At 51.4% G+C, this 27411-nt stretch overlaps 12 protein-coding genes across 12 annotated transcripts; 2 read left to right on the forward strand and 10 right to left on the reverse strand.

The window, feature by feature from the left end:
• Nucleotides 1–1388: 1388 nt before the first annotated feature.
• P170DRAFT_474370 (uncharacterized protein) lies at nucleotides 1389–3596 on the forward strand (the record flags this gene model as incomplete). The annotated part of the gene is made up of 4 exons (XM_024853132.1): nucleotides 1389–2044; nucleotides 2140–3046; nucleotides 3103–3294; nucleotides 3357–3596. 4 exons carry the CDS (start codon nucleotides 1389–1391, stop codon nucleotides 3594–3596), a joined length of 1995 nt encoding a protein of 664 aa, XP_024706119.1.
• A 391-nt stretch (nucleotides 3597–3987) lies between these two features.
• Nucleotides 3988–5022, reverse strand: P170DRAFT_474371 (uncharacterized protein; the record flags this gene model as incomplete). The annotated part of the gene is made up of 2 exons (XM_024853133.1): nucleotides 3988–4874; nucleotides 4971–5022. The coding sequence occupies 2 exons, from the start codon at nucleotides 5020–5022 to the stop codon at nucleotides 3988–3990; spliced, it is 939 nt and encodes a 312-aa protein (XP_024706120.1).
• Nucleotides 5023–5860: 838 nt separating this feature from the next.
• On the forward strand, nucleotides 5861–7195 carry P170DRAFT_381865 (D-isomer specific 2-hydroxyacid dehydrogenase family protein; the record flags this gene model as incomplete). Its single annotated transcript, XM_024845586.1, has 4 exons — nucleotides 5861–6046; nucleotides 6109–6175; nucleotides 6240–6523; nucleotides 6612–7195. The coding sequence occupies exons 1-4, from the start codon at nucleotides 5899–5901 to the stop codon at nucleotides 7193–7195; spliced, it is 1083 nt and encodes a 360-aa protein (XP_024706121.1). The 5' UTR covers nucleotides 5861–5898.
• Nucleotides 7196–7304: 109 nt separating this feature from the next.
• P170DRAFT_406254 (DUF1295 domain protein) lies at nucleotides 7305–8471 on the reverse strand. The gene is made up of 2 exons (XM_024846619.1): nucleotides 7766–8471; nucleotides 7305–7688 (listed from the first exon to the last, which is right to left on the reverse strand). The coding sequence occupies exons 1-2, from the start codon at nucleotides 8461–8463 to the stop codon at nucleotides 7361–7363; spliced, it is 1026 nt and encodes a 341-aa protein (XP_024706122.1). The 5' UTR covers nucleotides 8464–8471; the 3' UTR covers nucleotides 7305–7360.
• Nucleotides 8472–8845: 374 nt separating this feature from the next.
• On the reverse strand, nucleotides 8846–9831 carry P170DRAFT_508930 (acyl-CoA N-acyltransferase). The gene is made up of 2 exons (XM_024854623.1): nucleotides 9597–9831; nucleotides 8846–9535 (listed from the first exon to the last, which is right to left on the reverse strand). The coding sequence occupies exons 1-2, from the start codon at nucleotides 9735–9737 to the stop codon at nucleotides 9065–9067; spliced, it is 612 nt and encodes a 203-aa protein (XP_024706123.1). The 5' UTR covers nucleotides 9738–9831; the 3' UTR covers nucleotides 8846–9064.
• A 474-nt stretch (nucleotides 9832–10305) lies between these two features.
• P170DRAFT_463908 (NADPH-dependent oxidoreductase) lies at nucleotides 10306–11148 on the reverse strand (the record flags this gene model as incomplete). The annotated part of the gene is made up of 1 exon (XM_024852199.1): nucleotides 10306–11148. One exon carries the CDS (start codon nucleotides 11146–11148, stop codon nucleotides 10306–10308), a length of 843 nt encoding a protein of 280 aa, XP_024706124.1.
• A 285-nt stretch (nucleotides 11149–11433) lies between these two features.
• P170DRAFT_455226 (C2H2-type zinc finger protein) lies at nucleotides 11434–14124 on the reverse strand (the record flags this gene model as incomplete). Its single annotated transcript, XM_024851510.1, has 6 exons — nucleotides 11434–11762; nucleotides 11835–12250; nucleotides 12306–13299; nucleotides 13360–13796; nucleotides 13859–13952; nucleotides 14034–14124. 6 exons carry the CDS (start codon nucleotides 14122–14124, stop codon nucleotides 11434–11436), a joined length of 2361 nt encoding a protein of 786 aa, XP_024706125.1.
• A 957-nt stretch (nucleotides 14125–15081) lies between these two features.
• On the reverse strand, nucleotides 15082–15696 carry P170DRAFT_320248 (uncharacterized protein; the record flags this gene model as incomplete). Its single annotated transcript, XM_024843307.1, has 1 exon — nucleotides 15082–15696. A coding segment is annotated over one exon (615 nt), but the record flags the coding sequence as incomplete, so codon positions are not given.
• A 2660-nt stretch (nucleotides 15697–18356) lies between these two features.
• Nucleotides 18357–19717, reverse strand: P170DRAFT_463911 (uncharacterized protein; the record flags this gene model as incomplete). Its single annotated transcript, XM_024852200.1, has 4 exons — nucleotides 18357–18831; nucleotides 18877–18906; nucleotides 18939–19270; nucleotides 19392–19717. 4 exons carry the CDS (start codon nucleotides 19715–19717, stop codon nucleotides 18578–18580), a joined length of 942 nt encoding a protein of 313 aa, XP_024706127.1. The 3' UTR covers nucleotides 18357–18577.
• A 473-nt stretch (nucleotides 19718–20190) lies between these two features.
• Nucleotides 20191–21430, reverse strand: P170DRAFT_406262 (NAD(P)-dependent alcohol dehydrogenase; the record flags this gene model as incomplete). Its single annotated transcript, XM_024846620.1, has 2 exons — nucleotides 21234–21430; nucleotides 20191–21180 (listed from the first exon to the last, which is right to left on the reverse strand). The coding sequence occupies exons 1-2, from the start codon at nucleotides 21381–21383 to the stop codon at nucleotides 20191–20193; spliced, it is 1140 nt and encodes a 379-aa protein (XP_024706128.1). The 5' UTR covers nucleotides 21384–21430.
• Nucleotides 21431–21682: 252 nt separating this feature from the next.
• Nucleotides 21683–22535, reverse strand: P170DRAFT_463913 (uncharacterized protein). Its single transcript, XM_024852201.1, has 3 exons — nucleotides 22270–22535; nucleotides 22156–22208; nucleotides 21683–22105 (listed from the first exon to the last, which is right to left on the reverse strand). The coding sequence occupies exons 1-3, from the start codon at nucleotides 22487–22489 to the stop codon at nucleotides 21689–21691; spliced, it is 690 nt and encodes a 229-aa protein (XP_024706129.1). The 5' UTR covers nucleotides 22490–22535; the 3' UTR covers nucleotides 21683–21688.
• Nucleotides 22536–23082: 547 nt separating this feature from the next.
• P170DRAFT_508936 (Pkinase-domain-containing protein) lies at nucleotides 23083–27287 on the reverse strand. Its single transcript, XM_024854624.1, has 5 exons — nucleotides 27196–27287; nucleotides 26513–27013; nucleotides 25999–26441; nucleotides 23830–25945; nucleotides 23083–23777 (listed from the first exon to the last, which is right to left on the reverse strand). The coding sequence occupies exons 2-5, from the start codon at nucleotides 26813–26815 to the stop codon at nucleotides 23214–23216; spliced, it is 3426 nt and encodes a 1141-aa protein (XP_024706130.1). The 5' UTR covers nucleotides 26816–27013; nucleotides 27196–27287; the 3' UTR covers nucleotides 23083–23213.
• Nucleotides 27288–27411: the final 124 nt, after the last annotated feature.

Genomic DNA, 27411 nt, shown 5'->3' on the forward strand with positions numbered 1-27411 from the left:
TACGCATCAATATTCTGATTTATGATGATTAGCAATAAAGGGCCTATGAAATACCAGACTCTAAGATAAAGAAGAAGGGTTGCACAAGTGATAAGAGCGAACCAAAGACAATGTTATGGCAAAAAAAGCCAGAACTACCAGCCGAATGAAAAGTAGAATTGCTCAATACATTCATGAGAAAATTGCGACAGTCATTCATGGAGTCCGCAAGGACAAAGAATGGAAGCCAATTAGGTGATCCCGGAATTCATAGCCCCCTTTATTGGCAAACACCCACGATAAATCAGAAGCTTTGGTGGGCCAAAATCTGTGCCAAGCCTTATTGCTGATCTGAAAGTGTTGCTTTTGATTAATGTTTCTGATCCAAGCGGCCCCCTGCAAGGAGCTTGTGTAACATTCCATAAAGTCGCCTCAACCTATTGGCTGCATCGCGCTCTACGCAATGCGCCTTTTTCTAAGCTATGAAACCTTCTATGTGCTAATAAAATGCCATTTTAACCCTTTTGTCCCTAAATGCTCAGTGATTGACGCTCAGATTGGACAGCAATAAGTGGGAGACCCCGAGGTTACATGGGATATGACCTTCTGACTCATGGCGTGATGTTGTTCAATGTGCAAGTGCTCTGGCTTGAGGCAGGAAGGTTTAGTGATCAGCACACTAAAGGCTTATAAGTTGAGTTGTATTATAAATAAAATTGCATTTTTGAACGTTTGCTTCATTTCTCGGGATTTACTTTCCCAGAAAAGTCTGTATCTGACTCGATAACAGCCCCGTAGATTGATTTCGTTACATAGAGCATGCTTCATCTTTGTCGCCCAAGTTGGGCAGCTGTTATATATAGTAGATTCCCCCATGGGCTTCAAGCAAAACGTTCGTTTACTCCTAGATGGTTGACCCTTTTATTTGTTTGATTCACATTTAATGTAAATTCTCCGATTGGGTCCGTAAATAGTACCCGCTCCGAAGGCACGGAACGGCAATTAAACCGGTGGACCAACTCCGAGAACGAGATGTGAGACTGTTTTATCAATTCGAAGGGAAATGGGGGTGAATTTCGTCCCGAGAGAACAAGGGGTTTTGATTTGCGAGGAATGTAACCGGGGTCTTTTTCCGCATCTCGAATGGGCCAAGAATTCCTGGCTCTGGAGGTATGGGACGGCCCGCGCTCTAGTCGCCACTGTCCGATCAAGTACTTGTAGTCCCAGACTGAACAGCTATCGTCGATTTCGTTCGTGTCTAGGTTCGACGAGGATGATTTTCATGGAACAAAACAACTACTGCTTTTTGCGATATTTATCCGAGTTCACGCTTCCCGCAAGACAAGGATACCCCAATTCTCGCGGACCTCCCCAGCTTCGCGAGTACGGGGAATCTCAGCCTACAGCAAATGCATAAATTACTACCCATCGTCGAGGATATAGTCATCCCAGAGTCTCTCTTGCCTGCGGCGTCAACAATCCCTCAACGGAGTTCAGACTATCCGCGCTATTATTCCGAGGAGCCGACCAGGGAGATCCATGTACAGAAGAAACGACAACCGATCACAGGCAGACAAGTCCATGAACAACAGCCAGGGATCGAAAGGAGGAACTGGAGCCATACGTCGGCGCTTGAGTCTGGCGGAAGCTGGCCTTTACCGACAGTCGTCGAGGATCCCGTGATCAGCGAAGCCCCAGAAGGTCAACGAATTTCATTCCATCGACCAGTCTCCCCTAGTCGTCCGGGGCTTGAAAGAAAAGCGACGAATAGCAGGATATCTCGAGTTCCCTTCGATTTACCGCGACCATCCAGCTCTACTTTTCCCGAGAGACCTCGGGTCGGTAGTCTGTGGGAGCTTTACGACCGGGCAAAGATTGCTAGTCTAAATCTCCAGCGGACAACTTGGGTTCAGTTTCTCTTCGAATATGGCGTATACGCATTGTTCGTCTCGTTTGTTTACTTCGTACTCATCGGAGTACCGCTCTGGAAAGGCTCAGTATACTGGCTGTACTGGGCAATGAAGAACAAATTTGTCTTCCAGGGTGGATGGTCAATCGCCATCGGGTTTATGGTCATGTAAGCTTTCTTTCCTGCTGCTTAATCTTACCAGGAGAGATAATTGACTGAGTTAATTTATGCTGACATGCGTACTCCCTCAGCTACACTTTTGTTCCTTTATTTTCCCTTTTTGAGAGAGATGCCCCCGACAATGAATACTACCAACAGCGCCGGATTGGTCGCAGTTCATCAGACACCGCACTTCTTATCCCCTGCTTCAAATCCGCCTCAGTGATCGCGACCACACTTGAGGCCGCACTTAAGCTCTTCCCGGCGGGTGATGTGTTCGTCATCGCGAACGGAGATTCACCAGTTCCTGTCGACAACACCGAGGAGGTCTGTCGATCATACGGGGTTAACCACATCTGGTCTCCAATCGGCTCGAAAGTCATAGCCTTATTCATTGGTTGCTACGCTGCAAAAGCATTCAAGAACGTTCTTTGCATTGATGACGACTGCACGCTCCCTTCGAACTTTCCCGTCGTAGCCTCTCGACTCACCAAGCGAGTCCGATGTATCGGGTACACGATTAAATCGGCCGGCTGTGACTCGCCAGAAACCACCTTCTGCCAGCAGGCTCAGGATATGGAGTACAAAATGTCCGGTCTACAGCGTGCTTTTGCCGGGAAAATCGGCAGCTCTACATTCTCCCACGGTGCGATATCGTTATGGGATCGAGAGTTCCTGAAAGAATGCTTTCAGGACCATCCGGGTTTTTCGATCAGCGAGGACTGGTTTCTCGGGAATAGCTGTCGTCGCATGGGTGGCCGCATCAAGATGTGTAGCTCCGTGTTCGTGGAGACTGCCACGCCATCGGCTGTCTTCTATGTCGGTGGAGAACGTGGACGTGGACGCAGTGGGTTCGGGGAAACGACAGTCTTCAAGCAGCGGTTTTTGCGATGGAACTTCTTCTTCGCGAATGGATTATACCACAACCTCGCATATATCTTTGGGTCTTGGAAACTGGGTTGGTGGGAGATCGGTGCGAAAGTGTTTGTTTTCCAAGAGGTATGGATCACCGTCGATGTCGGGCCTCCATATTATTTTTGCTCACGCATCAATAGGTCTACGAAACAATCATCTACGTCCTCGCACCCTTCGTCCTTCCTGTGTCTCTTCTTGTCCGTCCCGCCTTCTGCGTCACCTTGTTAGGAGGCACAGTAGGCTTGTATCTCATCCACGTCCTCATTTTCAACGAGATACATCTCCGACTAAAGAAGGAGCGCATAAAATGGACAGTTCTATTATTTTACTACGTATGTGAACTTTCCATCCAGCAGCCACAATTGACCCTAACACAGCCAATGAATGTTACCAGATGCCCTACAAACTCATAATTACGCTGATCAACATCACAAGCTGTTACTGGTCTTTATACAAATACGCTCGATACTTTGCTCGCCGACATCCAAAGGTTGTGGAGGATCAGGCAGCGGTCGAGATCCTGCTCAAGATGGAAATGTCGGTGGATGATCGCCCTGGAACCCCTGGGCTGGGCAGGAGTATGACAGTCAGGACTTTAGGGACGAGGAGCAAGACTGGGAGTGTGAAATCTTAAGTCATGGCTCGAGAAAAAACCCCTTTATGATTCTATTAAAAAAGCATAGTGGCTTTAGCCTTTGGTTTGAGGGCACGCATAGTATACGATTCCCTGCGGTGTTCCTAAGAGCGTCTGATATATGCTATCTTATGTTATTCTCCATAGATATGTAAATGATTCAACATATGATTTTCAATTTCCCTTTTCTCACAGAGGCAACTATCTTAGCTTGTGTGAACACGTTCTTGTCTGGGGTTGATTTGGGGGACAATTAGTTCCAGTTTAAGCAGTTACATTAAGCCGGCTTCTGACATTTGATATCATTTTGACCTCTGCCATAATTTTCAATTCTCCACTCCCGGGAAGATAGGCCAATGGTGAAACCCAGATCTTGCTCCCTGCTGACAGTTTAAGTTGGAGTAAGATATTGATTCGCCTTCAGGCTCTTCAGAAAGTCTTTCTCAATTTTCTGGGCCCGCCAAATTAACTGGGTTCTATAACTTAGATGAAAGGTTTGGTGACCATCAAAAAGATGTCGCACCCTCAAGCTGAGAAATTGCCAGTCAATCAACTGTTTGGATTCGATAAGACCCTCGTACTCGAATACAAGCGTTCTGGCGCAGTAACCTTGCCAATAGGTGTCACACAATATCCATTGAAAGGTGCACATGGCGTTGATTATGTCTTTGAATCCGCTATCAATTATCCATGGCCAAACCCGAAGCTTTTCAATTATGATCAAAATCAGGTCAGCGGGAATCTGGACCAAAGGCTGCTTCCACCGTTTCCTTATGGCATCGGTTCGAGGCCGCATTTCTCGGGCCTCATCAATCACGCATTGAATTCTTGGGACAAATGCTGGGCTTTGATAAGACTGGTTGAGGCACCGTCGCTTTCCGTCTTCGCCTCGGGCGTAGAGAATATCAAATCCAAGAGCGAGGGTTTCATCTACCATACCGCGCTGGTCTCTGTCGAGCTTCTGTGCAGACTTCAAGAGGATGTTGAGGTTGCTTTCAAGGAGCTCCTTTCCAATGATCCATGTTAAAATAATCCAGCAATGCATATGGACTGGGTATCCAACGATGCGTTTCTCCTCCTCTCGGCTTTTGGGAAAATTATCGAAGTCCTCCAGGGAGTATTCTTGACACAGACCTTGACACGGACCACGGTCGCTAACATAATAGCCTATCTTGACTTTTTGGGGGTCGTTTGGGAGCGCACATGGCCCACGTGCCGAGTAAAAGAGCTGTGTGATGCCTGAGATACGCGGACGACTGGTATTAGGATCGTCGAGGACTGGATGCGTTAAGTGTAGACGAATAGGTGTCAATTAGATAGCCATAGTGTGCAGAAACAGCCCCCCATTTCCAAAGAAAAAGCAGGGCAACGAACCTGCACGGATCAATGTGCCCATGTCGGTAAGATCTACAGAACTCATATCCATTTTTTCCACTGTCTGGGCGTCAAGGATCATGGATTTGTACTTTGAGCGACGGATAATTTCTGCTCGGTCTTGTATAAGGTCGCCGATAGTGCTAGAATACCCATCTGTCCTGATGTCGTGATAGCACAAAAAACACAATATCCTGCTACGGAATCGTGGATTTTGTGAAGAGCTGCCCTCTCCTTTTCTTTTCGGCATATTGGAAAATTCTGTATGGGTTTTGTGTCCCGTGAAGTCTTCGTCTCAGCATTACAAGGGCTTTTATAGCCTGCTTCGAGCTGGTTAGGCTTTCAGCATGATATCAGGATGAGGACATACAAATGTCATTTAAATCTCGCTATAGAGTTTCCCGTAGGAGCATATACTTAGAGTTACCTAGTCCCTTAGGTCACAAAGACTATCTTCAATGCTTGACCAACTTGTTCTCTCCTGTCCCTAGCATTGCTCATTGCTTCTCACGCCCCTCTATTCCTCCTTCCTCTCGACATTCTTTATCTTGCGGTCGCCGATTATTACCGCAAAAATAGAGATGTTTTGAAAGAGGATTCGTGTCCCCAGTTGAGGAACGAAAAACGCGACTTGTTTGTTCCAGTTCCACATTCCGTCCGGCCCGAACCATGGACGCACATTCCACATCTTTTGAACGCGATTCCGGGTCTTCCTTCCTGCGCCCCTGAACAGGATCGTCATCATTGACGGACCTCGGCCATGGTGGATTCCGATTACTCAGACGGAGATAGCGATAAGGACAAACCCCACTTTGCGCCCTGCGCCAGACTCGCTCTTTATTGCGACATTTCCTCTCATATATGGATTGATAATCCCACAATCGCTGCTCCTCTTCTCCCCGATCACCTTTGACTCAAGCTATACATCATGGGCGACGCACTCGTACACAAGGAGCATCTGCTCGTGGTCTTCTTCCAGCCCATCTCCCCGCAATTGCTCGAGACTATCCAGTCCAAGTTTCCGGAGGCTGAGGTCTCGACGCTGTCATTGCCTCGAGGAGAGACGATTCCTAGTGGTAAGTGTTGGCTCAGTATCATGATCCACTTGATCCGTGGTCATCCTAACCCCAATATCCAGAACATGCGCGAAAAGCCACATTGCTAGTGACCTTCACCAATCTCCCGAACCCCGAGGATGCGCAAAAGTAAACCACCCCTCACCCCCCCATATTTTCCCAAGCAATTGCGCTAATCAACAAATTCATCCAGTATCAAAGTCATCCACTTCCTCTCCGCCGGCCTAGACCACTCCCTGCACCATCCAATCCTCCGAGAAACCGCCATTCCGGTAACCACCAGCTCCGGCGTCCACGGACCCCCGATCGCCGAATGGACCGTCATGAATTGGCTCGTCGCCTCGCGCAAATACGCATACAGCTATGAGAATCAAAAGAAGCATCACTGGAGTGGCATCAGCGAGTACGTGCAGGATATTCATGATCATGTCGGCAAGAAAGTCGGGATTCTGGGGTATGGGAGTATTGGGCGACAGAGTACGTATTCACCGTATCTACCTTGCAAATTCTTCCCTCTATCTTCCCATTCTCCTATGAAATACTAATGAAAATGCTTCGTGAAAAGTCGGACGAGTCGCCTCTGCCCTCGGCGCCAGCGTATATGCCTACACCGCGTCTCCGCGCCCCACGCCGTCCTCGCGGATCGACAACGGCTTCATCGTCCCCGGCACGGGCGACAAGGACGGCACGATCCCTGTCTCATGGCACCACGGGACGGACAAGGCGTCTCTGCACGACTTCCTCTCTCTCGGCCTCGACCACCTCGTCATCTCGCTCCCTCTCACCCCGCAAACCACGCACTTCCTCGGCGCCGAGGAGTTCGCGCTGCTCAGTGCGCGCGCCACACAGGGCCATCCGAAGCCCTACCTGACGAACATCTCGCGCGGCAAGGTCATTGACCAGGATGCGTTGATCAATGCGCTGAAGGCGGGTGAGTTGGGTGGTGCTGCGCTGGACGTGACGGATCCGGAGCCTTTGCCGGAGAACCATTCGTTGTGGGACACGCCGAATGTGCAGATCAGTCCGCATGTGAGCTCTCTGGGGGTAGAGTATTTCCCGAGGTCATTTGATGTGTTGAGGGAGAATGTGGGTCGGTTGGAGAGGGGAGAGGATTTGGTGAATGAGTATAAGAGGGGGAAGGGGTATTGAGGTGATTTTTGGTGGTGTTTGAACATAGACAGGCGAATGTAAGATTCGGTTGAAAGTACATACTATCAGTTAGAAAGGTGGCTATATTATTCCATTAAATCCATATCCTCAGGCTAATTACGTATATCATAACACAGCAGACATCAACATGTCCATCAGGAAGTCTTACTGCAACACCCATCCCCTAACACCCTCTTCGACAGCAACACCGACCACTGCACTGCCCACAACAGCCCAGGTCCACGGGTTCACCAACTCGCTCAGACTCGGCCAGAAGCTGTTCTTTTCCTGGCGCCAAGCCTGCAGCTGCACGTACTTATGCGGGTCCTGATCCTTGTACCGAGCTTCCTGGCTTTCTTCGTTCTGCTTGTCGCCGCCGACGAATCGCAGGTAGGCGTAGTTCGCCACAGGGCCCAGCAGAACCAGAGGATTGAATGAACTAGCAGCGTTCAGGACAACGAAAGAGAAGTGTACGAGGGCGTCGCCGAGGTAGCTACACATGAATTAATCAACTGCAATCCAATACCTGCGCAACTCATAACACCAAAACAAGAAAGGGAGAGGACTCACTTCGGATGTCTCACAATACTCCACACACCCTGACGACACAAATCCGTCCGTTCCTGACGATGCGACTCCAACTGCTTATCAGCCATGGCCTCGAGGGCAAAACCCGCCGAGAACAGCGCCACGCCAACAGTCCTCAGCACCCCAGCCGTCTGGGGCGTGATATCCAACGAAGTCTCACTCAGTCGGAACGGCAACGTGAACGGCAACGAGATGAAAGTCAAAAACACCGCCTCAGGCAAGAACATCTTCAGGAATGCGGACTTCCAGAATCCAGGGTCCTTAGCCTTCAGCTCGTCGTATCGCGGATCGTCCTTGCCGCGGGTAATCGTCCTTGTCGCAATCCGATAGAATAGCCTTGTCCCCCAGAGTGTCACGGAGCTGAGCAGCACTTTCTCGGTCCAGGGAAGCATGCGCCAGGCGGCGGAGAAGGAGATATCGTCAAGCGCCATGGGTCGACCGATGGCGCTCCACCAGGCGTTCAGGACCTGGCTGGACGGCCAGCACCAGTCTTTGATCTCGCCGCGGTCGGTGGATTTAGCGGCGATGAAGGACGCAATGGAGAGGCCGGAATGGATTGTGAAGGAGGGGAGGATGGTCGATTTGAAAATGCCGACGTCGCCGGCGTTGAGCGCGCGGCTTTGCTTCTGCCCGACATAGCGGTCTATGTCGACTAATGGAGGGGGGTTGAATGTCGCCATGGTCGCGGATAGGACGGGAGTCCAGTATCTGGGCGATTGAGTGAGGTGGTAGAGAGGAATGTTTTATAGATGGCTAGGGCTGGTGTTGATGTCAGAATTATGTAACCCCGGGTGACGTCGATTCCCGGATTCAGACAGCTCTCCCCACGGCTGATCAACTATCAAACCGGCTCTTCGGGATCTCAGCCTGCCACCTGAGCGGTTCCACTGGGTCTGATTTGTTGCTTCATCTGTGTCAGGAGTTGTGGCGTTCGAATGACACGGCAGCTGTGGTTATTAATCCAAAAATAGCTACGCAACTAGTAAAGAATCACTAATTCCACTCGAGGAACAAATCTCATACCTGGAGATTGCAGTCAACACCGGTCGTTTAAATTTATCTCTTGCTCTAATCAATTTTTGCGCTCCATGATATATACCTACTTCATTGAAAATACGGTTGAAATATCCTGCTTCTTACTAGGAGCGCAAACCAGATAATGAATTATTTATTTACATCGCCCGAGCTGCGCCTTCAACCTCCACACCCCGGTCTATCATTCCCCATCCAGGCCGTATAAACCTCCAATCCCCAACAAACCCAAGCCCATAGAAGAACCCATTAAATCTCAACCGCCAGATCAAACCACCCCCCACCTGCAAACTGACACGCACTTGGCCCAGACTCCACAAACCCCACACTTTCATAAAACCGAATCAAATAATCATGCGCGAGCAAAATGATGCGCTCCGCCTGTATACTCTCCTTAGATCTTCGAATGTACTCGATGTACTCCTTCACTAGCGCCCGTCCAACTCCCCCGCCCTGATATTCAGGGACCATCGCGACCGAGTGGATGGCGATATTGGTACCTTGGGGATCATTGCCGATGATTTCCCCGTTGACCGTAGCGGCGGTATTCGGGGGCAGGGATGCCCAGGAATCAGGCATTAGCATTGATTCGTGTGTTACAAGGGACGCTCGGGTTCTGTTGGCGATTATGTGCCCGATTAGCTGCTCTCTAGCGGTGTTGGGGGGCTGGATGAAGAGGCCGAGGCAGAGTTCAGGGGTTTGGCTCAGACGGTAGGTGAACTGTTGATGTTAGATCTTGTTGCGGAACGGAACGGAATTTTGTCGCCGTAAAGAACTTTACCTTGGCTTCGGAGCATCGCTCGTGCTTGGGGAATGCACTTTCTACTGTCGCGCACGATTGGACGTCGTTTGGGGATAGAGGACGGGTGAAAGCGTTTAGACCGATTAGGCTGGGACATTGTGCGAGAAAGTCGGACGGCATTGTGAATGTATAGATGGATTAATTTGTTGGGAGTAGTGAAATTTCAAGGTCAATTAATTGATATAGGATCCTTACTACCCTTTGAACAGTACCGGTTTAAATGGTGGATGTCAAGACGTGACTCATCGGGGGTGACTCCGTTGGGAAGCGATGAACACGCCCTGTCGCATACCACCCTGCCCCAGTGGGATGATACTTTGCCCTTATGAAGTCTCTAAAATACTGAACATTCTTGGAATTACTTATATAATTTTGCGGGTATTTCTAACCATTAATTAGTTGGGTCCAGTGCGATAGCTAATGGTCGGCTCCGGGACATCACAAGCATGTCACGAGCAGCGCGAACCCTAATTCCTCAAGTCAATTGTTCATACATGATTATGAGAATGATCAATCATCATCTTGGACTTCCCTGTGCCGTTGAAATGTTCATTTGAACTAATTCCGGATTGAGGACCAAATAACATCGAAATTTCAGTAAACCAGCCGGCGCTAGCTATCCAATTGCATGTAGCAGTAAGCCAGTTTGTAGTTTGACGTACACTCCTGCTATCTCTACTATATCTATCTAATTAAGCTTAAACCCCTGTTTATACAACGTCTCTTTCAAATTCTCCCGCCCATCCTGCTCAACAGACGCCATATTCCCCGCCACAAACTTGCTCCAACCGTCACGCCCCAGCTTCATCACCCCGGCATAAAAAGCCCCCAGTGCCTCATCAAACACCTGAATATTCTCCTCCTGATCCTCCTCACTCCAAACCTCCCGATGACAGACCTCTCTCATCGGCAGTCGAGGCTTAATCCCCCCTGTAGGCTCCTCCTCGCCATACCCCACCGCCATACCAAACACCCCAACCACGTTGTGCGGAAGACCCAGCAACTCGCACATCTGTTGCGCATTGTTCCTCACAGCGCCCACATAGCAGATCTTCAGACCCAGCGACTCCGCCGCGATGGCGGTGTTTTGGCCTGCAATCGCAGCGTCAAGAGATGCCATCAGGAACATATCGGTGTTCGCAAGAGCCCGTCCGGGCTGGTCGTATCTGCGCGAGATATTCGCGAGACGATGCAAGTTCGCGCAGAAGACGAGGAAGAGCGGCGCCTGACGGATGAACTCCTGGTCTCCGGCGAGAGTGGCGACCGCGCTCTTGTGCGAGGGGTCTTGGATGGCGATCACGTCCCAGGTTTGGAGCATGGAGGATGTTGAACCGCTCTGTGCGGCTGCCATAAGAGCCTCCAGGGTGCCGGTGGGTAGTGGGGTGGGTAGAAATGAGCGGCATGAGGCGTGGTTTAGAATGGTCTGGAGGGTGGGAGGGAAGTCGTTTGGAAGAGGGCGTTGGATCGATTGGCCGTCTCGATATCGGGCTTCGACGAGGGAGGAAAATGTGGTGTTTGGGACGCTGGACATCGTGGGTTGGTAACAGTGAAGAAGAACGGAGAAATGTAGATAAAAAGAGGGGAAATAAAGTAGAAGCAGGAAGACACCTTAGGGTAGGCAGAGAAGTGTCCGGGTTTTAAGTCTCAGTTAAAGATCTCGAATCCTTTGCATTTCTCGTCTTTATAGATCCTGGGGTTGGAGATACTCACAAATTGACCTGACCCACCCCCACTGTGATCCATCATATCATTGGCTTACTTGCCTATATCCACCCCCACCCCCAACTCGGTTCTGGCTATAGAGACCACTGTAAAATCAACGTCGACGAAATCTGTCCCATCCTGAATCGAGCTGTCCGGCAGTGGAGCCTCCAGAGACAGTACCCGACACTTCGGTCCATATGGAGCCGTTCTGCATCATCGACGCCAGCAACTCCAGACTCTCTCCCAGGATATTTACCAACCTCCAGCTCGTATTACCTTTGAAAATCTTCGCCCAGATTTGAATAACGCATAGTCCTAAGCGGAAGGGCTCGAGTTCTTCCCCTGAACCGGAGGAGCCCCTTGCTGTTCGAGCTTGAATTGGGTGTACCGGCGCCTCGGCCACAATGCGACTAGTCCACAACAAGAGGCGCTGTTCACTTTCTAGCAGGTCGATGATGATTAGCAAAAACGGGGCTGAGCGAAGCATGTATGGGCTACGGGAAGTTAACGCACCGCTTAAAGGATGACGGTCCTTAGACTGCCCGATCTGATGGAGCCATCGACTGAGGAACACAGCGCATTCCAAACTGCAAACAGATTGCTGAACACTCCAGAAGAAATGCTGACTCTTTGCGACAAAGTCCACGCCCAGCTTGACCGGGATACTGAGAGCATGGGCTGAATGAAGTAGTGCCGGGATGACGCGGGGATTGCGATCCACGGGGGGAAGTTGAGCAAGCGCCATCGCAATGCGAGTCGGATCACGAGAGCTAAGCGCTCGGTGAGGACCAAGATCACAGACCAAGCGGACGTACGCTAACGCCAGGAATCCCGTCGACGTGAAGGGAATAGGACCACTCGGGTTGTGGGGGTCGAGGCTAGATTCTGGAGCGCGCTGCCAGCCAAGCTTCCACCGATGAAGAGCAGATCTATCGGAGGTGTTGAATATTAGTACTGGAGACTTTCAGAGATGGGATAACTTACTCTAGCTGGCCTCGTAGGCTATCGATGCAGGTCGAAGGCGCCGCTCCAGCTATCTGTTGAATCGTGAACAACCGCTGCAGAAGCGCGTGGATGAGGACGAAGTTGCCCAGTGGCGACGCGAAGTACGTTTGGGAGTCCGGAGATGGAGATGGGTTCATTAACAAAGATGTCAAGGCGTCTTGGAAAAGCGGCTGGCAGTCTTCGGTTGAGCGTCTGGTTCGCGACCACTCGCTTGCGGATTTAGCATTCCACTGAACAGAAGAGCAGGGGAGGCGCAGGTGAATTTCATCGTTAAGAATGGTGGGTGGAATGTTGAAGACGATCGCCTGCAGAGTCATATAGCAGAACACCACAAGTGTGACCCGTCGGGCTCCTTCTACCTTCACCCAGTCGTGCCAGTTTCCAGCAGTATCGATGGTGTCATCCTCACTGAATGTGCCTACACGGAGACACCCAGCAAGAATTGTCTGGAACCCGATGGCTTCGCGTAGCAACTCGGGGTCGTCATCCCAGGTGGCGAAGACGATCAGGAGCAAAAGGGCCTGACATGTCTGCAAACGGTCCCATTTCCCCTTTTCGCTGATGTTGTATGAGGGTCTTGGGTGCGTGGGGTTTGTCACTCTCGAGCCAACCACTACCTCGGAGTAATTGCGGGTTCGGCGACGTGCTTGCTCCATGGATATGGCCTTCGCAGCATCAAACAGAAACAAACCTACATGGCTCTCAAACCTATACTGAGCCCCAACTGCGGCAACCGCCAGGAAGAATTCGGGAGCGCACTCAACGGGGCTGAAAGTAGGCAGATGTATAAATGGAAGGTGATTGTGAAAACCATCAAAATAGCCCAAGATGAATCTTGTGAGCGCATGACGGGAGGGTAGCACGAAGTCTGGTATCACCGCATGAAATTGTTCGATGTTATTGAGAAGTAGTGCATATTGAGACTGCGTGATGTTACAATGTGGGAGGAAATCCCCCATGCCACTGTAAGCAGCTTCGAGAAATTAGCACCGGCCTCATCAGTCGATGTAGCCTAGAATAAAGGCAGACATACTGGGTTCCTCTTCTGCAGCTCCAAGAGCCTCGTCATCCTGAGGATGGGACGTGGCTAACGACTGATGGGGTGCTCTAAGTAATTGTTGATTTGAGTGTAGGATTTCTGAATTAATCGCTTCCACAGAAGGCATGGACAATTCCTCCATCGTCAACGGTGTCAGCTGTTGATCGTTCTCAAGTTGCGGTATTGCAAACATGCTCCAGTCTGAACTGAGACCCATTGTATCTACGAAATCCGTGAAATCCTGGACTGGATCTAGGAGTGTATGCTCAGTCATTTGGTCTGCGAAGGAATCACCATCTCTGGTGGTGCTGGGTAACGAGCTTGACGGAGTGGGCATTGGCTCGGTCCCTTGAAGGGTTGGAATATCCTGCCCTGCACCCGACATATTCCCACTACGAGTTTGGCGCGAAGATGGTTCTGCATTTGGAGATCTGCTACCCACTCATCGTGCATTAGATCAAAGTCGATGATTTCGCAGCACGGGGTATCTTACCTGTTGGTATGCCTGAGACGCTGGTGACGCGTGAGGAGATCACGTCTGGTGAACGAATGACCGCATCCGCACTTGAAGGGTCTTTCGCCAGTATCTTTCGACAATCAGTTTCAGTAACGAAGAGTTCTTTCGCTATTTGACGCGAAGGGGGGCATGGAGTAGGGATGAGTCGTACGAGTCCGCGCGTGCCGGTGGAGATGCTCAGCGCGTGAAAATGTGCGAGAGCAGACTGGACACTGCATTGATTGGGGTTGCCCCGTCAACATTATACTGGACTTCCTGTAGCCTTTCCATTGGATTGAACACCCCCAAAGAGAGAAGAATGAAGTGACGAAATGAGAAGGCGACTGAGGGGGTGGGGGTGGGGGTGGATCTGCTTAGTCACCAGTCCGATACTTCTGATTTTTTGCAACATTATGAAAGAATTATCTCAGCAATAGGAAGCTTAGGAACCAGCTGACTCAAGATGAGGATTTTTGCATATTTCAACTAGCCAATTTGTTTGCTGGGAATGATTACGTTCAATCAGCGATGGCGGGCGCTGTGCTTTTCGCACGGCCCCTTTTCGATAATCTTGCGGTGGGCAAGGGGGTGTATTTTCCGGGGGGAATTACTGCCGGACTTTATGCCGGGAGTTCCTTTTTTTTTTTTTTAGGCCACCGACTCAGAGAGCGAAGTATGTTTGCCAATGGGTGATCTTATTCTCGCTTGTAGAGTGAACGTGAGAATTCTGCGCCTATCAAATCGAAGATGTTGTGTTTTCATAACTTTCCTATTCATGGTACGCAAGAATGGAGAGGAAGATATACATGAGAATATGAGAATGGAGTGCCTTCACATGTTTCATGAGAAGGGTAATTCATTGGTCGTAAATCAAGAACACGTGAAATTAACGGCATTAAGTAGGAAATATCCTAAAACATCTCACAGTAAAACGCACAAGATGGTATCGAGTAAGACAGAGAAAGCATGTACAACACCCCCATGCACGGAATTTCAAATAAGAGCCGAATATATGCAAGTTGAACCAAAGCCGAACCCAGGAATCAATGTTTCTCCATCGAGAAACTCGGCTCCGGCATAGACACCGAGCTTGCCCCCGAGGGCTCACGCATCGGCGGCATCGGCGGCCTTGGGTGACCTTGGGGTTGACCCTGTGGGTGCGGTGGCATCTGCTGCGGGGGCATCTGCATCGGATACGGCGACGGCTGTTGATGCTGCTGCTGTTGTGGTTGTGGGAACGGACGACCCGGTAAAAACGACCTCCTATGGCCGGGCTGCTGCGCGGAGCGATTCTCGCCGCCACTTTTCGTGGCCTCCAGCTCCCGCTTGACGCCTTCGTACATATACTCGATGATCTGGATCTCCTCCTGAATATCAAGTTGGCATCCATCAAGACACAGCTCGCGCTCACGCTGCTCGATATACTCGCGAATATTGCGCCACTCGTTCTGGTAATGCTTCAAACGGTCCGGGAGCCCGGAACCCTTGAGGTAGGTCAGGATACCGGCCATGATGGTGTTGATTGCGCCGAAGGCAGTGACGGCGGAGTGGGGGCCCGAGGCGGCACCGATAGCGGTCAGAGCGGCAGCGACGACGATCTGGATGCTTAGACAGGTGTTTATGAGGATGCTGAAGAAACGATAGCGTTGCGCGGAGGCTTGTTCGGCGCGGATGACTCGTATGTAGATGCCGACGTTGGGAGCTGGGCGGACGAATTGGTTGAGTGCGGTTAGAGCGGGGACGCTGTCGATGCCGGTTAGAGCGCGGAAGATGAGCAGTTTATCGTATGGAGGAATCAGGGAGCCCGCTTCAGTGGTCGTCAGGGTGAGTCGTTTCGGTGGGAAGCCGGGACCTGGTCCAGTTCCGGGCATGCCGGGGCTCATGGGCCCTGGCACTGGATGTTGTTGGCCTTCTCCCATCGTGTGGTTGGGTGGAAAGCCCTGCCCGTGCATTGGAGGGAAGCCTTGCTCTTCACGATCAAACGCAGAGAGAACGAAACGGCGAAGAAGGCCACCTATCTTGCTGGGCTGTTGGCCGGCCATGATGGAGGGGCTTGCGAATATGGCAAAGCCAACGCAAGTATAGAATGGAGACTTGATCTGGATGTGAGATAACAGAAGAGAAGCAAGAAGGGCGACAGCTCTGCTTTAGTATTGAAGTGGCGTCGTCTGACGGCAGCGACTATTCCTGTTCCATCGAATTTGGGCTTATTTACGTGCACGTTTTTATCCTGCTTAACTCGGATGAGCCCGCGCTAAAGGTCTCTGAAAGGCACAGACATCGGCACGTCAATCGAAGATGTCCATGAATGATTGGATCCTTGGATGAACCTTCACGATACATCGGCTGTCGATCCTCATCTTCAGAGCAAACCATCAAGGAAAGAGAGAAATCGAGGAGAACCAGCCCAAACCCAAGCCGGAAGGAGAAACCCTGATTTGGCTCTCCAGGTGTGATCGCTCATAGCGCAGGCTCCACCCCACGGGGCTATCATGACTCCTTGCAGAACCAATCATCAAAACAAACAGCCAGTTCAGACACAGACACAGCCTCCTCAGAGCAGCCAGGTGATTTGAAATCCTTGGGTGCCGAACCCCAAGACTAAGCTCAATTCAGGGTTGATAGCAGAGCAGATAGGAGTAGCGATGAGTTGGGTCGGGCCAGCCTGCCGGGCTGCAAGTGACAGGGAAGTCGGCTTGGGCATCGTGCAGAAAAGTGGCTCCGGCCTCGAGTCATGATTAGCTGGTGGAGACCGGTGGCTCTAAAAGTTGGGAATTTTAAGCGATGCTTGGGTCTGTTTCTCTTCCTTGATTTTCTTGTCGTAAGTCGCTAAACAATATGGATTGTTGTGTGACACACCCATATGTCGTCTGACATGGGATAAACTTGTAGGTCCACGAGGTCTCACCTCACACAGCCTGAACCCAGAATCAAACTTTGCGGGTGTTCTCCGGACCCCAAGCGGAACCCTCGATCTTGTGTCTTGGGATCAGCGCCCCTAGACTGGTGAGGGCGGGCTGAACCCAACGCTAAAGAAGACTAAATGTCCGAGGTCCATCCTCGCGCTTGCGACCCATGGTTCGCCGGTCTGTCAGTGCGGGAGTCCCGTTGTATTTAGTGCGTTGTGTCGGACACTTCATTGGCGTCTGTGAACCGAGCTAATGCACGCTGCTGTATGAAGATGGAGCTCAGCTCGCTTTTTGGCTTTTGTTGCTCTCATTGTTGGGCTTGGTTAATCGAAATGTCTCCTTAATTCTCACGGTGGACCTTTGCAGCCGAGTCGGAGATTTTGAAGAGCATTGATTTGCATCTTAATTGTCATTGTTGCCCGATGAAAGGAAGGTGCCCCGAATATTATCATATTATCATATTATCATATTCACCATTATGATAAGCAGGGCGGCCCCAAGTTCAGCCCGGAGGAGGATTATCGTGCCGAATTTCCGTCTGCACTTGGGCAATATTTATCTGCATTTATGTAAATTAGTATTAATTATCGGACATTTCTCCAGCCATTGTCCCTCAGATGCTTATATTAACTTGGATCACCCGCAGCATATAACACTTGCAAGGCAAAAACCTCGTGATTGCCTTCACTCACAAATAATCAGGGGCTGATTGATCGGACAATGAACTGTTTTAGGCAGCAGTCTCACTGATTATGGGTGATACACTATCTTAGGTTAAGTTTCTACTGGTTATCCCTTGTGACCCGATAAGCAAGGGCATCGAGGCCATCCTTTCTGTCTAGAACCCTCAAAGGCCACCGAACTCACAATGTGAGATTCAATGACTGAAGCAAGGAGCTCAGATTGTGATGGTCTAGCCGGTTGGTGTATCATCAATATAAGTCAAGCTTCGATCTCGCAAAGTGGTACATACCAACTGACAACTAGAGCCGGTCGCTTCATGTTGAGTTTAACGTCACTGGCCACCGATTTCATCGGGCGATTCGACCTCAATGACGCAGTGAAGTTCAAGATGGTTTATGAGATTGAATCGACTTAGGGCATTAGGGTAGGGTTTGTTCTGCCCGTGACATGCTCGTGGTGTAACCAGTCGACCACTGGTTATTCCACAGAGGCACCTAATTAGTGACATTTAAAGATAATCCGAAGAAGCCATCAGTATTTACTGAACACTAATACGGATCTATGGACCTCATAAGGCCAAAAGAACCCCGATGAGCTAGCTATGTGCGACTGGTCATGCTCAATCATTCCTCCGCGATTTCAATCCCAATGTGTCATGTTTTTGGATCTACCATATCACCTGGCGAGCCATGGCATTTCCTCAATCCTCCAGTAAATCAGTCCAACCATCCACCGTAGCTGCGCTATCGGAATTTCTCGCGCAATGTGACGGCTTAGCAAGTCTAAACACCCTCATTCGTCTATCCTTGAACGAGGTCAAATCGAGCGTCACAGTAGAGAGCGTATTCCCCGAACAGAAGAGATACTCAGGAGACAAGGTTCTTCACTCTGCTCAAAATGCCCAGGCTAGCTCTGAAATGACCAGTTCACCCGCCGTACTCCCGAGCCGTCTCGGCCTCCTGTTCAAAGCTGACAATAGCGCAAGAGCCCAATCAACCGGGCATTTCATCGTGAGCAGGCCCACATCCCAAATTCTGACAGGCAGGTCAGGGCAGATCACCGGTTCCTCGGATAATAATGCCTTAGTTGGTCTAACATTCGAGAACCAGCTCTCAACATTGTCTCAATCACTTGGATTAGACCTTTGTGGCGCATCGGTTTTACAAAAGCCAGAGCAAAGAAGTCGATGTAGCGTCTCGAAAGATTTTGCTCCTTTCACCGGGAGACCTCCACAGGTTACCGTAATTGGGCTACTTGGGGAGGAGTGCGTTGGATTGTCGAATTTATCGAGAAACTCCACGGGAATGATAGCAGTGTAGACGTAGACAGACGTTGTCACGAATCCAGTAATAGCGAGAATGTTGACCTTGTTGCAGGCTGAAAAAACGACGGAGCACCGAGCGTTATGGGGAATGGACGTACCTTGAGAGTCTGTGATGCACTTGGAACCGTCTGTTCCATACTTTCACGGGGCGATTCTGTACCTGATGAAACAGGATCTGTCGTTGTCTTTGCATGCTGTCTTCCCCGTTGTTGCTGCCGTCTTTGATCTTGGACAAGCGCAATGAGTAAAGCAACGATATATGGATCTTCGACTGGATTGGGGGGCTCGAGAACCCGTAGACTATGGCGCCTTATGTGAACAGTGGCTACGGATTTCGCTTTGAAAACCCGGGTGTATTTCTCACGAAGCGACTTGATTGTATCAAAGGTAATGTAAGCCAGGCTTGACGGAGTGACATAGGACGAGAAAACACCATCTGTCGGGAGCTTTGCTGCAGCCCGGCGCTCATAATCAAAAGGCAGGGATCCACATCTGCGCTTGCGTCAGAAGCCGAACTAAGAGCGCGGGTAGAGGGTGCTTACTGTTGGGGACGTATATTGTAGGCATCTAGTATTCCCTTGACCACGTTCTTCTTCGCCTCCAATGTGCTCACCTGTGCGAGCCGATTCGTGAAAAGGGTTGCATGTTCGGATAGCTGGAGTCCGGCCGGGCAGACGCTCTCTTTCCTCGGTCGTTTGCAAGAAGTTGCAGATGCTCCGACGTCCACGCTATGGGTGCCACATAGAGGCGCTTTCGGGGGTTGTTGCAAATAATTGAACGGATTGAACCTTCTTCCGGTAACCTCCCAGCTGCAGGCCGTGAATGTGCAGCCGATTCACATTCGGGTACGTAGCAACGAGACGGTCGAGACCTCTTCTGAAGCAGTGCCTCGGAAACCGAAGCCTTGCGCTTAGATCGGGGTGAAGATGAGGTCTCCATCGAGTCAATACTGCTGAGGTGCCCCCTTTGAAGGGAAGAACGAAAGGGGATTTTATTTTGTTTTGGCAGGGATTCTTCTCACCGCCCAAAGCGACCGATTTATTGTGGTTTTTAATCACTTGCCTTGCCCCCTTGTCGGGGACATCCGTGTGTGAAGATGAACATTCCAGGGTCAAGTTATGGAGGCCTACAAGCTCTCGGGCGCCTGACGAAGGCCGAATTAACGAGATATGCTAGTACGCAGTAGATGGTAAACAGACTGTGGCCGAGAAATAGCCTTACAGGAGAAAACCGTGAGATGGCCAGCCAACAACCTTTTTATGTGCTAAACTGAACAGGCTTCCTTATAGTGCACGTCACAATGCCACTGCCTTGTAGCGTAAAAGAAAGGTTGAGGTCTATAGCCTGAGTAAAATAGCAGTTTTATTACTATTTATCCCTCCCACTAAACACCTCATCCAATAACAAACATACTAATTTTCGACCCCCCTGATCAAAGTCTTAATCCCCTCCCCCCTCATTGTCGTCTCCCATGCCTCTACAGCTTTATCAAACGGCACCACCTTTGTAATAAACTTCTTGACCGGAATCTTCCCCTTGCTCGCCATCCTCACCCCCAGCTGAAAGTCCCCCGGCCCATATCGAAAGCACCCTCGCACGACAATCTCCTTCTCTCCCACCGTCGAAATCGGAAACTCAACACTCCCCTTTCCATTCCCAGTTTGGATATACGCGCCCCCGGGCCGCAAGACATGAATACCCATTTGAACGCAGGGTTCTGCGCCAGTAGCTTCAATGGCGATATCGAATCCAGGAATCGCGTCCCCAGCAACATGAGAAGGTGTATCAAACTGCTCGAGGATCTTGCTGGCATTTTCCTCCGCCGAGAGCGTCGAAGACGGGATATACGTGCCAAACGAGACAGACACATTTGGCACCACCGACTGCGCAAACTCCAACTTCGACGCATTCACATCAACCATGACGACCTGCTTCGCCGCAAACTCCCTCGCCACACTCGCACACAGCAACCCCACCGTCCCAGACCCAAACACCACCACCCGATCGCCGGGCTTCACACCCACCGAGCGAACAGAGTGAATCGCAACAGCCAATGGCTCCATGAGCACGGCCTCGTCGAGACCCAGCACTGTCCCACCCCCTTCACCTACCAATGAATGACAATAGTCCCCCGGGATCTTAAAGAATCTCGCCAGCGTCCCATCAGCACTTCTCGGGACCGCAGCGAACTTCATCCGCGGACAAAGATTGTACCGTCCCGCTTTACACAGTTCGCAGCGTCGACACGCATATCCGGGCTCGATGGCCACAGGATCTCCGATACGTAGGTGTGTGATTGCAGACCCGACAGCGTGGACGGTCCCGGATGCCTCGTGGCCCATTACCACGGGGTTGGAGGTCGTGATAAGACGTTTGAAGCCGCCTTTTGTCCAGAATGCGACCTTTTGGCTTGCGCGTTAGATTGTTTTAGAGGGGAGGAGAGGGGAGGGAGTACATCGCTACCGCAGACGCCTGTGTATGCGATGCGGATTATCACGTCGTGGGAGTCTTGGATGCTGGGGATAGGGCGGTCTTCGTAGCGGCAGTCGCCGGCGCCGTAGAGGAGGCAGGAGGGGTTTTGCATGGCAGATAGAGAGGTGGACATTTTGGTTGGAGAGGGTTGGGTTAGGAGGGAGGGAATGGGGGTTGAAGATGGAGGGATTGTTCAGAAATGAAATGGGGTCTTTTTGTCTCTACCCCGCGCATTCGGGAGATTCTCCGAGATATTCTCCGCACTTTTATTATGGTATATCATTGGAGTCAGTACATGATACTCTAGGACTTACTGAGTATGGATGAAGAAATAAACCTCATATTACTAAGTCATCAACTATACCGAAACTCATTTCCCATCAGATTAACATTAACATAAACCCTACCCTCTCACATCAAACCTTCCCCCATGCCTCCCTAAATCAAATTCCCCAGCAATCCCAGTCCCCCAAGAACAATCGCCGCTCCACCAACCACTTCCCTAGCATTGGCGCCACCCGTGAATAGTGGATTGGACGGCGACGCAGTCGGGATCGTCGGGTGCGCAGTACTCGACGGCACGGACGGCACCGTCGAGGTCGGCGGCTTAGGAATCACCGGGTTCGAGGTCGTCGTTGGGGGAACAGACTCAGTTGGCTCAGGGACAACAGTATCTGTAGGTTGAGGGGCCGTCTCCGTGGGCTCAGGGTCCGTCGGCTTGGAGACAGTAGGCTCGACGGTCTCAGTAGGCTCTACTGGCTCGGTGGTCTTCGTGGGCTCAGGGACAGGCTCCTCGGTTGAGCTGGGGGACAAGGTGATGCCGTATCTTTGGGCGCAGGTTTCGGGGTCGAGGCCCTGATCGTTTATCAGCTTGAACTTATGCACCAAAGAGCGCAGAAACATACATCAGGACAGCAGTACGGGTCCTGCAGGCAGAAGGAGTTGGACGGGCAGGCATCTACAAATCAAGCATTAGCAATCATGCTTCTCGGGAGAAAAGCAAGTCCAGAGACACATACACTTCCCACCCGGACAGCACGTCTGTCCTTGCTTCGGATTGTAGCAGATACCGCTTGTCCCGCACATGGGCCAGTCGTCGGGACAGCCGGGGGTGGTGCCAGGGACGAAGGCCTCGCTCTGACGCTTGAAGATGTCCATGCCGACGAGGTGGGAGCCGTAGTGGGCGGCGAGACCATGGCCGGCGAGGAGGGGAGTGAGGAGGACGAGTTTGGACAGCATAGTGACTAGAGCGAGTGTCGATCACGATAGATAGCGAATGTATAGGGAGCAAACAGTAAACGAGTGACTGTCTATCTTTTCACCGGACTTGAGCAATTAGCGCAAAGAGGGAAGACTCACCCATCTGATAGCAGCCATATTTATACCCCAAGTCGCCTCGCCCGCCCAGAGCCCCAAGGATCGACATGATTGGTCTCCGCATATTGATCCTGTAGTGCCTGGAGGCGATTGGGGCTAATTTCCGGAATACGAAGTGCCTCCAGCCATACGTGCAGGCCAAGACTCGTCGTGGACCACTCGCGGCGTCAGGATAGCGTACGATGCGGCTAACATCCCGTCTTGGTCCTGAATATAGACCTGCACCCCTGATTAGCCTTTGCCTAATGAGTCGCTGCGAGGTGGTTGGGCGGGGAATACGAGAGGGGACGGGGAGGGAATAGAGTGATAGAGGCGCTCAGGACCATGCCATGGATCTTGGAGAGGGCGCTGATGACTCGTCGAACGAGAGAAAAGGTTGGTAGAAAGTCAATTCATTATTGGGGTTGGTAACGCGCAGTAGCACTGAACACTGGACTCTGAAAACAGAGTAAACATGCAACTGATCATGCAATAAATCAAACGCAGAAAATGCAAGGGGATATGCACAAGAATCACACCAAAACGACCATTGCAATGAATCGAAACAGTAAGATCATAACATCGTAAAAGACCCGGAGACCGTCGACTAAGACGGTGGCCCCAGCATTCGCAACCGCTCCTTCAGCATCCCCATCTCCTGCTCGTGGGTTGCCTCGACCTTCTTGTCCTTCTCCCTGAGCGTGATGGATCGGTACTCGCCGTCTCCCCCAGGCGCCCCCACTGTGACCCAGACAAATTTACACCCGTGTGCCCTCTCTTGGGCTCCCTCCCAGAACATGTCAAGCGATCGGAGCCCTCCTTCCGCTCCTAGAGATTTGTCGAACGGGCGGCCGCCGATTCGCCCGTGTTTAATCCATCCTTTGAGGACATCTTTTAAGAAACCGATCTTTTGAAGGAAAGAGTTGGCGTCTAGAATGTCTCGAATGCGCTCATCCATCGGGCTCGCTGTCGCGCCGTACGCAATGCTTAAGAAGGTTCCTATCTCGTCCGACGCTACCGCCCGCGTGTCGAATCCAGCCGGATGCATCTTTCCTTTGGCGCTCAAGTAGCGAGCTGCCGAAGGCGACAGGTGGTAGAAGTCGATCCAGGGGGAAGAGCTCCTGGTGCGACCCGGTGAGATAACAAGTTTCGTGTGGTCAGGGAAGTTAAACTATCACAAACAAATTAGCATGCTATAATGAAACCTGAGTGGTGAAACGAACCTGCAGAGCACCATCCCCAAATCCCCACACACCTACGTTACCCAGGCGCTGGTAGTACTTGATGAACTGCCCTTGGTCCCGGGTTGGCGCCTGATCTTCAAGGAATGCCTCGTCGCCATGGCGGCCCAGAGATCCGATCATGTACTTTCCAAACTGATCAACCAATTTGACTCGCTTGATTTTCTCGGCGTCGGCTCGTGCACACTCAATCCCAGAATTGGTGCGGACCTTTACACCCGAACTGGAGGAGCCATTGGACGATGGCTTGACTTCAAATAGCGAAGGGGAGACTGCTGCGCGTCGTACACCCCCGTGGAAGCCGGATGCATCGTTATCACAGTTCTCGTAAAACTCGACCGGTCTCCCGTAACGAGGCACGAGCTGGTCCGCCTCGGCATAGGAGAATGTGTCTCCCTCGCGTTTCTCGTGGCTGCGCGCCTTGCGACGGATGTGCTTCTCCCCTTCACGCACCACAACGCCGGTAGCTGGATTGCCGTTTCCGGCTCTAAAAACGCACCCTACACTCCCGTCGTCCAGGACATAGCCAATGCCATATCGGTTGGTGTAATCGACCCATTTGATGACGTATGCGTGCGGTTCCCTCCTGGCGACTGCGCGGCGTCGGGAGGATGAATTCGGCACTAGGTTTGAAAGCATGTGTCGTAGGTCCGCATTGATATCCGCGATCGACGTCCCCGGGAGGGATTCACACGGATCATCGCGATGGAAAAGGGGGTTCGTTCCGAGGGATGACCGAGGTTTACTACCGGAAGACACTGACGTCTTACTACCGGTTCGAGGTAAACCTTGAGGTTGTGGCTCCGGCCGTGGACGGTGGCTCTCTTCAGCTGGGACAGGTCGCGGTTCGGGCTTATATGTCTCGACCGGTTTCACGATCTCCGGCTTCACGGTCTCCGGCTTCTCCACCTTGGGGGCAAGACGAATTGACGCAGGTCGTGGTCGTATGGGAACACTATCTAACGTTGTGGTTGTGGTTGTGGTTCGGTCTTTGGGCAAGGGAAGCTCGGGACCGTCCTTGGTCGCAGCTTCTAGCCGTCGAGACTGCGAACGAGTCTTTCCAACCGTCAGCATCGCAGCATCACTGGCAATTCGGGATACCTGTGGTACCAGGTTTCTTTCCGAGCCCCGGGTTGAACCCGAGTAGGACGCAGCCACGCCCCGGCGCGTGCGAATTGGACGGTCCGCGAGGCCACCCGTTGGCACACCCGGCACCGACAGCGCATCATCATCCACACGCAAATGTTCCAAAGCTCGTGGTACTGGGCCCGGCGCGTCGCTGAGAGTTGGCACTTTCCTGACAGATCCTCGACCTGTCGCCTGCTGTCGGAGAGTAGCCGCATGGCTCTGCGACTCTTGTCGACGTTGCTGGGCCGCAGCTAATGCTGCTTGCGTCCGTGATTGTGACACTGTGGTGCTGCGCGCCGATGCGGTACTCTTCGAGGATAAGACGGTACTCTCTAGCGAGGAGCAGTCTCTACGTTTGGTTAGCATTAGCTCTGGCACACTCCAATCTCCATCGGGATCATGGGGGTAGCTGTAAACAATATCCTCCGGCAAGGGAATAATTGGTTGAAGACCCTTCTCCTCTTCAGCCAAGCATTCAGCAAAGGCCGACTTAGAGCCATGCTTGCCAGCGGCTTTGCGAGCAGTCCCATCCGGCTTCCTCCCAACACCGCAGAACGTGTAAAATGCGGCTTTGCAAATGTGGTATCGCTGGCTGGGGTCATCGATGGTATCTATATAACCCGACAGTTTGTCATCGTACTCCAGGCTGTGGCCGATCACCATATTGTCGCCGCGAGGCTCATCCGATGTAAGCCAGAAAGGTTTGGCAAGACGGCACTCGGGCTCCAGTCTCCGGGGGATGCATCCGTCGTACATGCTGAAGAATGGATGCTCAACAATATCGTCGGGGTCGGGTCGGTCCTCCTCCGCCAAGTTCAAACAAGAACTGACTAGCGATTTCGCCTCCTCCGGGATGTCGTTGGCACAATCTGGGCCTTTCGGCCACACGTATGTGAGGTTTCTGACTTTCTTGTATATTTCTTCCTGTGTTTTCGATTGGAACGGAGGGTAGCCCGTGAGCATCGCGAAACTAAAGAGCATCGTCAGTCGTGTAGGGGAGCCAGTGTCCAATGCCATTCTCACCATATAACACCGAGGGACCAGATGTCGACTTTCTGCGTATGTCCACCCTTTGTTTTATCCAGAACCTCCGGTGCGATATAATTGGGCGTTCCGCATAGCGTCCGTCTCCGTTTCTCGTCTCGCTCTGACACAATCATGGCCGCTAATCCGAAATCCCCCACTTTGATGTCCATGTTCTGATCCAGGAATAGGTTGCCCATTTTCAGATCACGATGCGCCACATTTCGCTTGTGCAAATATTTCACCGCACCGCAAAGTTGAATCATCAATCGTCGGACCTCCGGCAAACTCAGACACTTCCTTTTCCTAACCATGTCCATAACCGACCCATTGGGGCAAAGTTCGAGGATCACGTATGTGCTCAGGTCGAAGGCGAACGCGCGATGGAAGCCGACGATATGAGGGTGCCGCATTTTCGAGTGGATTTGAAGTTCGGTGCGAAACTAAGACACGAGCACCATTAGTAGCCTGTTTGCGCTTGCTCCAGAAACCTAGGATTCGCAGCGCAAAATACCTTCTCCTGCATCTTCTTTTGTGACATTTCCGACCTCACAACCTTCATCGCGAAGACCCGACCATTGCGCGCCAATGTTCCTTCGTAGCAGATAGCAAATCCTCCTTTTCCCAGGAACGCGCCGGTTGAGTACCGCTCTCCATATTCCGTGGGTTCTGTGACGAGAGCCGGCGGTGGTGGCGCATGGTTCTTCGAAGATGCAGATTTCTGTGCAGCTGCAGCGTTCCGATCGAGCACCTTCCGTTCCATAGGAACCTTGGGTTTAATCATTTGATTTGTTGACCGCGGTGACAGTGCCTCCATCTTGGCGATTCCTCCTGCGTTGAAATCCTTCGGTGCTTTCGCTATACACGAGTATTAATTGTCGCTGGCGGACCGGATGCGCAAGCTGACAGTTTTTGGGTAAATTAAGGCGGTCGTAACAATCATGAGTTTTCGCAATATACAATCTGAAAATACTAGACGGTGAAGACGGGGTATAATGGATGAGCCTGTGCTAGCCTAGAATAGGAGGTCAGCGCGTCAATGGAGGGGAAGGCATATGCTGGCTATGCACAAGACATGTAACGAGATATGACCGACTCGAGGTGGTGTGGCAAATGAAGCATAAGATGCAACATCAGTGCGGCATGAACACCACGAGGACCACGGAGGGGCGAAAACTCGGATGTAGGAAGACTCACCAGAAGAAATCAAAACAGATATAACAATGACGCTCAAAAACAATGACATGCATCCAACGCCAACCAGACTGTCAAGCAGTCTTGTGTCCCGGAAATAGCCAGCAGGTGGGGAGCAAGGGAAGAGGAGTCAAAGTGAAGTCAAACACAATACTCCGTACGGCAACGCAAAAGGGATGGCCCCGGCAACGCAGAGATCACGGGGCTCCCCCCAACGGT

Source organism: Aspergillus steynii (assembly GCF_002849105.1).
Source record: "Aspergillus steynii IBT 23096 chromosome Unknown P170scaffold_3, whole genome shotgun sequence".
Classification (NCBI taxonomy): Eukaryota; Fungi; Ascomycota; class Eurotiomycetes; order Eurotiales; family Aspergillaceae; genus Aspergillus; species Aspergillus steynii.